This window comes from Exophiala aquamarina (assembly GCF_000709125.1).
Source record: "Exophiala aquamarina CBS 119918 chromosome Unknown aczIA-supercont1.4, whole genome shotgun sequence".
NCBI lineage: Eukaryota > Fungi > Ascomycota > Eurotiomycetes > Chaetothyriales > Herpotrichiellaceae > Exophiala > Exophiala aquamarina.
The window spans coordinates 4,134,178-4,145,972 of NW_013550584.1; the positions used below are offsets into that span (position 1 = coordinate 4,134,178).

General features: G+C 47.2%; 3 protein-coding genes across 3 annotated transcripts; 2 read left to right on the forward strand and 1 right to left on the reverse strand.

Annotated features, from left to right (window-relative positions):
* Positions 1-3,705: 3,705 nt before the first annotated feature.
* A1O9_06592 (uncharacterized protein) lies at positions 3,706-5,560 on the forward strand (the record flags this gene model as incomplete). Its single annotated transcript, XM_013405802.1, has 6 exons — positions 3,706-3,774; positions 3,822-4,316; positions 4,367-4,585; positions 4,645-5,005; positions 5,113-5,314; positions 5,416-5,560. The coding sequence occupies 6 exons, from the start codon at positions 3,706-3,708 to the stop codon at positions 5,558-5,560; spliced, it is 1,491 nt and encodes a 496-aa protein (XP_013261256.1).
* A 1,695-nt stretch (positions 5,561-7,255) lies between these two features.
* A1O9_06593 (uncharacterized protein) lies at positions 7,256-9,199 on the reverse strand (the record flags this gene model as incomplete). The annotated part of the gene is made up of 1 exon (XM_013405803.1): positions 7,256-9,199. The coding sequence occupies one exon, from the start codon at positions 9,197-9,199 to the stop codon at positions 7,256-7,258; it is 1,944 nt and encodes a 647-aa protein (XP_013261257.1).
* A 745-nt stretch (positions 9,200-9,944) lies between these two features.
* A1O9_06594 (uncharacterized protein) lies at positions 9,945-11,531 on the forward strand (the record flags this gene model as incomplete). Its single annotated transcript, XM_013405804.1, has 3 exons — positions 9,945-10,200; positions 10,260-10,409; positions 10,516-11,531. The coding sequence occupies 3 exons, from the start codon at positions 9,945-9,947 to the stop codon at positions 11,529-11,531; spliced, it is 1,422 nt and encodes a 473-aa protein (XP_013261258.1).
* Between the last annotated feature and the right edge of the window lie 264 nt (positions 11,532-11,795).

Below are 11,795 nucleotides of genomic sequence, written 5' to 3' on the forward strand. Positions count from 1 at the left end.
AGATTCGACTGTATAGTTATATAGCCGGACGATATTACGTAACGCTAATAGTTACCTAGGATACCGAGCGACCTACCCTAGGAGATTATATCTCCCTATTAGATAGCGGTAGGACTTCTTTCTCTCTTTTCTTTAGCTTAACGTCCTTATTAGATAGGTCCTATAGTAGTTAAATAAGCTCCTATTGAAACCCTCATAATATCCTAAGATTTACTCTAAAGTAGGTAAAAAGATCTATAGCCTACGTCTTTAGAGTACTACTCCTAAGTCCTTGAATCGTTAGTTTAAGTATTTTAATACCGTCCGAGAGCAATATCGAGTTTCCTAGGAGAATATCTACAATATAGATAAAATAGGTGTAGGGGTTTAGCTAGGAATTTAGAGTAATTCGTCTAACTACCGTATAACGAGGATTCTAAAGCTAAGGAGAGAAAAGGAAAAGAGAAAATCTATCTACTGTACGAATGAAGGAAATACTCCCCAGCCTCTCCTATAGTGGGTCAGTATAGTTTCCTAGGAGATAATCGATAGAGAGGAATTACGTAGCTTCGGCTATACAGTTGTACAGCCCAAAGGTGCACCACGAGTAATCGCTCTAGGGCGTACTCTAGAGCTTTGTACGGGTTTAACCCGTGACAATAGGTATCGCACTAGGTATCTATAGTAACTAACGAGTAGTTAGTAAGATAACTACTACCTTATCGAATAAAGCGACACTAGAAAACCGAGAATAGGTATCGATTATTGAGATAATCTTAGTAATTGACCGTCGGCTACAATGTCTCGTTATATTTAAAGGAAATACGCTTTAAACGACCTAGTTTACCGACCCTAACACTCTAAACTACTCCTATATAGTTTCACCTAATGGATGGACCTTAAATGAGATCGGTTTAGCCTAGCTACGTTAAATATTTATTCTACAAACGGTAACTAACGACTATCGACTACTTTTACTCGATGGACATAAAAGTTATACGACGTACGAGTTTATATGGGAATATTATATAAATCGCATTACTCTAGTCTATTTAATACCTTATTTAAGTTATATCCTATAGCTACTCGATCTTACTTACTTTTCGCTCCTTAAATGTCGCTACCGAGACGAAATCGCTAATTTAGCTAGGTACGACGACGCCGCGGCCGTAAAGAAGAGCAAGTTCCTTAAAACCTATGAAAAAGCAAGCAATGAGGGTCTTTCATTAGTCCGTATCCGTACTGGATGGAAAGCGGCTAGCATTTATCCATAGGACCCTCGGAAAGTCATTCGATCTCATCAAGTCCTACAAAACTTTCAAAATGAGCAAATACTACTAACTACGCCACCGTCACGTAAGCAAGCTCAATACGTATCGTATAATATTCATACGCCACTTACTAGACAGCAGATACGGGAGCAAATAGAGTCGATTTCATCCCAGGAGACCCTTTCTCGTCCTGTGCGTCGATTACTTCAAAAAACGAGCAAGGCATTTAATCGACTACAGTGGAATATTGCTCTAAAATCGCAGGAACTCACTACTCAGCGTACACGACTAAATGAGCTAGCTACTAGGAGGCAACGGCGAGTCGCAATCGACTGTAATGAGGTCTTTACGAGTATCGAGACGATTAGGCAGGCTAGGCAGGCTGTGGAGGCTTTAGAGGCGACGACGAGGTCTCCTATACGTACGAATACTGAAACTACTACACGGAATAGGCAGTTGAATGACGCCCTGGCGCCATTCTTGCATCAATTTAGTGTCAATGAGTCTATAGAGTAGATAATTCATAAAATGGCAGTTGGGGTGGCAATATCGAGGCGTGTCACATTACACGGGTGTCTCATTACATGGGTGGCCGACTTAGGACCCGCTATCTCCAGATTCAGGTGTCGGCCGACGCAGCCGCCATTCTTTGATTAGTCATGGCGGCCCGCCCAAGTTGCAAATGATCCTCAGCTCATTTACACATATCGAGGCGCGTACTAGTATGCAGCCATCGTTGTATCTTACTCGCTTAGAATAGGGGATATACAATGTATAGCCAATTGCAACGCAGCGACAATCGAACAAGCATGCCTATTGGGAATCTTTCAGTCAGGATTCAAAGACCAATGTGCTTTCCAAAATAACCCAGAAGTAGAATAAGTCTAGAACTGATCTACTAGCGTCAGCCACGCCGTCTACAAATCGATAGATGGTAATAATTCCTATTTGAGCTCCTACTGAAGACCTCTTTCGACCCTACACTAGTAGTCGCATCGAGACTGCCAGAATATAAGGCCGCTACCGAATGATGCAGAATCATACTCACCCGTCAGTTGCTTGCATAAACTACTCTCCCCAGACTTCTTTAGAGAGTTGGGTCCCCCGTGTCACTGGAGCAAAGTACGAGCCATGGTTATCATTACCAGCGAGTTTGAGCCAACTGCGGTCCGCGGAAGACTTCGAAGAGTGTCGCAAAAAGCTCCACACCATCAACCGGCAAAGTCAATAAGCCTGGTCTGCTGGTCAACCAGGAAGACTCAGGGAATAGAAACAACACTCCCAGTTCAGAACGTAACAAATCTGTACTTAATTAGTAGCTTACTTAAGATTGAAAATTACCGGAGACGCCATTGTTTATGCTGACTTCATTTCACCAAATGAAAGGCACAACAGTACCTTGACGAAAGGATCAACTCAACCCGTGGGATGAACAGTGTCAATGCATCGATCGCTTGACATATGACCGGAACAAAAGGTTGTATGACAGTGCGAGTCAAAGTCTTGCTCAGACGAATATCTAATAGCAATGTCGAGAACAAATTCTGAGAAAGGGTTGCACAAACGGTCCAATCAGCACCTAACCATATGCCAGGCCGTTCTCCAGGCGATGCGGAATCATCCAACAGCTCTTTTGGTGTTGAAGCTTGTGTGGAGATTGTAGAGAATAGGCAGGAAATGCTACCTATATATAAAGATACTTAATATATTAGTGGGGTGGATTTTCGCCACCGCCACAAGGTAGGTACATCACTCGTCTGGACGCCAAAACGCCGGCTGTGCCCTTCTGAGACATTACAGAATAAGTCCCCGGAGTAGAGTCGGCGACTACAAATGCTGTCGGGGACTTCCCTAGTTTTTGAGGGGGAGTGAGTAATTTCCCGACATCATCCGAGGGTCGCTTAGGTATTTTCATCCACTCAACATAGTTTGAGACCGCTGCAAACTTCTGACGCAGCCGTGCAAAGCTCACGCAACTCACCCAATCCTTACCGACGAACTGAGCAAGTTTTCCTGTTAGCTGTCGGACCCCTGATCTGACCACATTTCACGGGTTCGTTCTTCTCTTGGCGGCTCTCTTATAGTAGATACGCCAGCTAAGTCATCTTCCTCATATTCGGGGGCTCATCAAGGCGTACAGGAATTCCCAATTTTCCGCTACAGTACAATGCTTTCATTTGCATCGTTGTTGTTGTTCTTCCACTGTTCGTTGTTGTTGCATCACATACGACAGGTTAATGCTCTCACTGTGTCCTACGATTTCAACATAACATGGGTCAGAGCGGATCCAGACGGAGCTTTTCCCAGACCATCCATTGGTGTTAATGGTCATTGGCCTCCACCCCGGATCGAAGCGAATTTGGGCGACATCGTGGTAGTAAATGTCTTAAACCTACTTGGAAATCAATCTACGACCTTACATTTCCACGGGATATTCATGAACGGCACAACTCACATGGATGGTCCTGCACAAGTGTCCCAATGCCCGATTCTCCCTGGGTCGTCCTTTACCTACAAATTCAAGGTACAAACATTAGCACGCAGAGAAGATAATGACTGAACACGAAACAGGTAGAGCAGGTTGGAACCTATTGGTATCATTCTCATACAAGGGGACAGTATGTGGATGGTCTACGAGGACCGCTCATTATCCATGACCCAGGAAACCCTTTCCATGCACAGTTTGACGAGGAGATAGTGCTCACTCTGTCTGATTGGTATCACAAAGAGATAGCTGAGCTCATGCCGAAGTACAAGGATGGCGGCGGCATGATGTCCATGGAGCCTGTGCCCGATGCAAACCTTCTGAACGATACCCAAAATCTTCAGGTCCCCGTCCAACCTTCCAAGACATACCTTGTCCGCGTGGTCAATATCGGTGCTTTCGTGGGCCAATATTTCTGGATCGAAGGGCATACCATGACAATTATCGAACTTGACGGGTCATACGTGCGGCCGACAGTGGCAGAAATGATATACCTAGCATCTGGCCAACGTTGCAGCTTTCTTTTGACAACGAAAGTTGAAGCATCGCAAAACTATCCAATAGTGGCCTCTATGGATCAAGTACGCATGGCTCTATTTCCTTAATAGCGACTGCTTACATATTCTTCAAGAGCTTAATCAAGATGTCAGACCGTGTCAACACGGATGTGGTGGGCTGGCTTGTATACGACCTTGCCCAACCTTTGCCGTCGCCGGTTGAGATCAAAGAGTATAATCCCATTGATGACATGGGTATCTTGCCGTATGATGATATGCCCCTACTCCGGAAACCAGACCAAACCATCATACTGAGCCTTAACATGGAGCATAAAAACGGTGGTTCTCAGTATGTAGCCGACCTTGCTCCTTTGTGTTTAAATTCGACACCTATGCTGTCAGCTAACTAAAGACAAGTTATTTTTTCAACGATGTGACGTACGAAACTCCACAGGTCCCTTCGCTGTTCACAGCACTCATCAGCGGCGATGCAGCAACCAGTGTTGCCACGTACGGAAGATCAAGCAATCCGTTCGTGCTAGAGCACAACCAAGTGGTGGAATTGATCCTCAACAACCGACATATGATCAATCATCCCTTCCACCTGCACGGACATCAGTTCCAGGCTGTCTGGCGATCAGAGTCCGGGGGCGGAGATTTTCCGGTCGGCACTCTTACTGAAGACGACTTCAACCAGAAACCCGTACGGCGTGATACGCTAGTGCTTCCGAACGGTGGTAGCATGGTGATCCGATTCCGAGCCGACAATCCAGGTATGTTAGGTTTTCGCAACTTCGACGCTGTGCAAGACTGCCCATCTGGGAACGCGTCCCCTTGGTATTAAGGTAAGAAATTTGTTAATGTGTGGTACCCTCTTTAGGGGTGTGGCTTTTCCATTGCCACATGGAATGGCATGCTGAAACAGGTCTGGTGGCCACGATGATAGAGGCCCCCTTGAAACTCCAGCAACAATCCATTCCTCTGGCCCGGGAACATTTTTGTGCACCATCAGGCACAGAAATTTCAGCCAACGTGACCAATGAAGTTGACAGCCTACCGAAAATTCACGAAAAGACCTCCAGGTATATCCTTGTTCAATATTCCCTATCTTCGGAGCCAGTTTGGCTTCGGGGCCATTGAATTGCTGCAAAAAAGCTTGCTAACATGTTCCCCTGTCCTACAGTCTCGCACTCGGCCCTATAGTGTTGCTACTAGCAGGCTTCGTGGCTATCCCCACTGTTATAATCGGAATCTTTTGGATCTGCAAGAAGGGACAGAGTGATGACGAACCAAAATATAGACGCCTAGAACCGAGCTTGGAGCTGTGATTGCAGTTCAAGCTTCTTTGTCAGTGACCCCAAAAGACGGAATCCATGGGAGCCGCTTCACTGGTCTTTCACTCGAATGATGCGCCGAGATTGGCCGTCGAATCTCTGACTACTCTCATTTAAACTGACCATCTGCGATGGACCTTGCGGCTTGTGGGGCTCCCGGTTTCGTTCGATTCCAGGACTGATTGTTACGTGGTGCTGGTGGGCGGCGTTATGTCTCAGTTATCAAGAGCTGATAGCCCACATGCGTCCTGATTTGAAGAATTGAACGTCACAGGAGCAAGGTCACAATATTGTTTGGCCAACAGGTGACTCTTGATGGGATGCTTTTAAATTCTCACCAAGTGTTTTGCTGCTTGTATTGTTAGCGAATTAATTTTACTTACCAACGTTGGCGAGAAATTTCGAGAGACATGTGTGCGTCTTTAGACCGCATAGAAGTTGATCCCACCAGGCTGTCATATGACTGCAATCTACTCCCCTACAGACATAAATAATACGACATCTATACATATCCTGTCTATCAATGTGGCCAGTGGGGCATATTTTCTCGCCAAATGACGCCAAGGTTAGAGTACAGCAGAGGAAGGAGGATACTATGATATTCAAAGCGAGATGGTATGGCTGTGCTGTTCAGCACAAACCGTGTCCAGAAAACAATACCTGAGGCACTAAATCTTGTGGACGGAATTCAAGGTTTGGCAAATGGTGTCTTCGCCGCCTTTACGGCCAAAAAGACTGGGGCCGGCGGAAGCATCTTGTGCTTCACCAAACACTACCCTACTAATAAACGCCAAGCGAGTACCATATGTTTGTTACGGAGTCACCACATTTAATCACGATATTTGTCGTCCAGCTTGAGCGTCACTTGTCACGCAGATAAAAATGAAACCAAACACCATATTTGTGGTTGTCTCCTGGCCTCTCACTTGACGCCTTCGAAGTAACGTTCTTCGCCGCCATCTGATCCCACCTGCTCCCTGGCAACTCTTTAGTTAGCAATCCCTACCGTAATACAGTTGCTTGAATGCCCCGATTGTCCCACCCAGATACCTACAGGGACTGAAAACCTCTATCAGCTTTGCACGCTCCTAAAAACTGTCTGAGCGCTGTTAACAGGCAACCCTTCGAAACTGGAGGCTGAGCACAAAGAAACCGTGCTTGTGACAAGCTTGTTCGCTTAGCATCTACTATCTCTCTTTTCAAGATGGGTCCTTACTTATGAGGATAGAATCGTTAGTAAGTGGGTCGTCCATTTCTATCCGAATGATCTCATACCAAACCCAATTGTTCGATTAGTTGCTCGGAACAACGTCTTATTTCTGACCAGAGGAATGGCGCCCTATTCGTCGATTTTTATCAACGCTTTGTCTGTGTGACTATGAAAAATGGAGTTAATATCTGTTGCTTTATACAACTCACGTATGGAAGTGTGGTCTTATGGTTTTGCATGCGAGTAATCGCTTAACGTAGTAATGTTGACTTCATACGATGTGGTTATAAGCCATCGAACTAGGCACTACAATCGGGATAGGCATTGACCGGAGCAGTTATACTACTTGCGCAACAACGCCTACGAGAAGTCTAACTGCTCTCCAGGTTCGATATTACTCTTTCGTGCGCTATTGGAGAATGTGACCATTTTTAACAAGGCCCGTTTCAGCCGAGCCAGCAATGATCTTCCGTTTTCTGTCATAGCTCACTTGCGACGCGATGAAACCAGACCATCTGCTGTTCCCAGCCGGCCTCTTCGTCTCCATCCTTGCCGATAAGTTCTGAGAGAAGTCTCATACCCAGAGTGCACGAAACGGGATTGGATTTCGCCAATTGGGCTGCCGCAGTAGTGAGCTTGAGAGCAGCACCTTTCTGACTCCAGCCATTGCTATTCCAGACGACCTCATCACGCATAATCTGCGCTCTGTCGGGTCTCTCATCGCCTCTCGGCAGACCTAGCAGAGCGTCGTCCTCCGTATTTCCATGTGCGTTCAAGTTCTCCAGGTCGAAGAACAGGGTTTTGCTGTTCTCGTTACGACGACTGACCATATCCTCCACGCATTGGTCAACATCAGAGCGCGGATGAAGGAGAAGCCAATATTTCCAGGTTCGAGACCCTACGGGTTCGACACTTAGGCATGGAAGCTGATTCCTTCGCTTGTCCCGTTCTGCACGATCCGAATGTGACACCCATGGCAAGTACAAGATAGGCCGATCTTGTCTGACACTTTCATATACTGACACACGAAAGTGACCGAAAGCAGGGTGCTCGTACTCACCTACCAGGGATTGCAGCAATCTTTGCGCATCTGCTCCAATAGCAGGCGCGGAGTCTGCCAACTCTTCTTGCTCAGGCTTTGATGCCATCTCTGGGACCGCGTCCGGCGGCAGCTTCGATCTTATTGACTCGACGAATTTGGTTCTATCTGCACCGTGCAGGCCCAATTTTTTACCGATCAGATTTAAACAGATAGCATCTCCCACAATGTTGCTCGACACCGCTGTGTTACCCAAGGTGACCACGCCAAAGCTGTCGTTCGGTAGGAGATATAATTGCGTACCGAATCCATTCAGACCTCCAGCATGAAAGATGATAGGATGATGAATGCCACATACAGGGGGCGCTAAGGCCCAGCCCAGGGCATACGCTCGATGTTGGTTGTGGTCACCCATTGGTGGCTCGAACAGCATCGATCGAGCGGTGGTGAGCTCTCCGAACAGCTCAGGTGTGATGACATGCTGCCCACCGGAATTTCTGGTGTCCTTGACTTGTTTTGCCGCGTCAAGGAGCTCACTGATCCAACTTGAGTAATCCATAACAGAAGATATAACCGCCCCAGCGGGTGCAATACCCGCAAATTCGAGATATGGTTCAGGCACAAAGTATCCTTCTTCCTGTTTCTGCTGAGATTGATCGTTTCCAACCCAGTAATATCCCCTTGCAAGGTCGTTTTCCTGCTTGTCTGGCGGTATTTCTTCAAGTCTCCAAAATGTCGAGGTCATTCCCAGAGGGTCCCACAGCAACTTCTTCAACAATGCTCCACAATCCAGTGCTGTTACAGCTTTGAGTGTGTCCGCCACAACACTGTACATGAGGTTGTTATACTGCCATGCAGTTCGAAACGGCTTGGTGAGACATCCTATATGCGGCATCGCCTGCACAATAAGTCCTGGATCATTGGACATCCAGTTACCGTACATGAAATCAGCACCGGAAAGACCGGTCCTATGGGATAATGCATCCTCGATGGTGATGTTGGCAGCGACATACTCGTCGTTCAAGCCCCATTTACCGGGCAGCAATGACCGGATTGTCGTAGCCCACCTATTGTGTTGCAGAGTGCTCAGTAACGGGTTAGATTGGTCTTTTGGCCCGTGTATCAATACTCCCGTCGCTGCTGCTAGCATTGCTTTTGTCGTACTGCCGGCATAGTACAGGGTATTAGGAGTTGCAGCAATGTCCGGGAAACGAGCCAGCCCATATCCCTTCGCTGAGGCTCGTCCATTATCCACGACTGCAATGCTCATGCCAGGGATGTGATGTTCTTCCAATAACAAATGCACATTATCAGCGAAGTCATTGTCTAAGAAATGATGTACACCTCCATCGCTCAGTAACGCCGCAGACCCTTGGGCTTCCATGTGGCCAAAAATGTGACTCCTCGAAGATACTGGAAAGACACACGCAAGCCAATTTTGTCAGTCTTCTCGTCAACAGCCACTGCGTGGTCCAAGAGCGGCTTTTCTGAGAAGAATTATATTCCGGGCCATCCGCACGCAAGCGCGGCAAGTCCGAACGAGATCAAGTCCGACAGGAAGATGTTGAAGGCCAAAGCATTGCCGACATTAGAACAAGCTTTCCCATGCCATAATTAGCGGATAAAGTTGAAAGCGTCGGCCAGATCCCTCCACCGAACTTACCAAACGGCCATTGAACCCCACGCTGGTCCAATTGAAGTACAATAGCAACAGCCCGAGTTCAAGAGGCGGGAAATCGGCTCCTCCGCGGAAGAGCCGGCCATAGCACCACGCAGCGGCCTACACAAATAAGAGATCCCCCAGATCTGGGGGTTGGCCATGGACCCATGTGGCGGGGTCAACACCATTAAAATCATGCGGTGCCCCAGACACCCTTGTACAATCTTCGTCTCCTTATTGTAATCGCTTTTTGTCAGCATGGCTTCTACAAGCGAGGAGAGAGACCACACGTCTGCGAATTTCCACCTTCTGCACAACCGACGGCTCATTCTTACAGGTATACCTCAATCCGCCTCGCTATAGAATCACTATCCCAATGAAACCTGGCTGACCTAACTCAGTTCTCGTCTTGACCGAGTCGTATATTTGCTTCGGCTATGATTCATCGGTTATTGGGGGCATTCTAGCCATGCCAGCGTTCATCCAAAGATTCGGCACCGAGCTACCTAATGGCACGAAGATTCTGACTGCGAGCCAGATCTCGGTCATTACTGCAATCAGGGTCGTTGGTAGCATTCCTGGGACTTGGGCTTGTCATTATCTGGGCAACAAATGGGGCCGCAAAAAGACTATTTGGTTTGGCTGCGGCGTCTGCCTTGTTGGTACCGCATTGCAGACAGGCTCAATTCATGTGGCTATGATCACAATAGGGTTGACCACCGCCAGTAAGCTGGAGATGGACCATCTCTGCCGATTATGCTGTTGCGCTAACCCTGTGGTGCAGGCTTTGGGTATTTTACCATGGTATCGATGTCATCCACGCTCATTATCGAGATCTCACCCCCATCAGTTAGAGGCATTGCTGGTGGGCTCGCATCAGTTGCTATCGGATTGAGTGGCATCCTCAGCTCAGGTATTGCCTGGGGAACCTTCCGTAAGTAGATCCACCCTCTACGTCTTCATCATGCCACGGTTAGTGGCAGGCGGAACACACCGTCATGTTCATGGACGAATATTATCACTGATTCTAGCTTCTTCAGATTATCAAAGCGAGTTTTCGTTCCGCATGCCACTTGCTCTTCAAAATGTCTTCCCCGTTTTCATGGCAATCTGTATGCTCTATGTTATGGACTCACCAACATCTTACCTCATCAACGGCGATGATGTGAATGCTGAAAAGAGTCTTCGGTTGGTTCGTCGTGGGTATACGGAGGAGGAAATCATTACCGAGATGGAGATCTTGAAGTGGCAAAACCAACTTCGAAAACAAGTAGAGGAGGTCAGATGGTTCGAGATCTTTAAAGGCACCAATCTACGCCGAACCATGCTGGGAACATTCCTCGGTATCATACAGAATCTCTCCGGCGCAATTTTTGCTGGCAATTACGCAACGATCTTTCTCTCACAAGTAGGAACAGCTAACCCTTTCGTCCTGGTGTTTGGCTTGAACATCCTTATCCTTGGTGGCTCATGCCTAGGCGTTGTCCTCGTCGATACGATTGGCCGTCGGTCATTGATGCTTCTGTCATTTCTGATTCTCGCCATCATCGACCTCTGTATTGGTTGCCTAGGATTCGCAGATGCGACCAATGTCGGAGTTATCAAAGCCATCGCAGGTTTTAGCCTCCTCTTCGGTTTCGTGGTTTATGCCGGTCTGGGACCATTGACGTGGTTGGTTTCCGCAGAGCTACCAACCGCGCGTCTGCGCAACATTTCAAATGCTTGGATCCTCCTCTGCATCTCCCTATCCAATCTCACTGTCACCTACGTTCTTCCTTACATTGCCAATAAGGATGCCGGAAACCTGGGACCAAAGACATATCTCATCTTTGCGTTCTCAATGACTGTTGGCTTTATCGTCACATGGTTCTGCTGGCCTGAGAGTAAAGACAGGTCCATGGCAGAATTGGACGAAATGTTCAATGCTCGTCTACCTGCAAGGAAGTTCAAGTCATACCAGACGACATTGACCGCGGATAATATAGATTTGGTCGATAGAGAGAGGGAAAAGTCCGGTGCAGTCGAAGGGCTTAGTGCCGTCGAGCACAAGGACTAAGGCTTTCAGAAGTTGGTGGTGACAATTGACTTGAACGTATAGCAATAACGGAACGGAACAAGGATATGTGATAGCTGAAACGTCTGTTGATGTGGAATGCAGTACTGAATTGATCTCTGACCAGGCCCAAAGTTGCTCTGATGTTGGTGACTACATCTAACACAAGGATCATCATCACCACTACACACCATGGCACCCATTTTGTCCCGCTCACTCTAATGATTCTAAAAACGCTGCGCCAGAAAATAAATGTCAGTCCCTCTA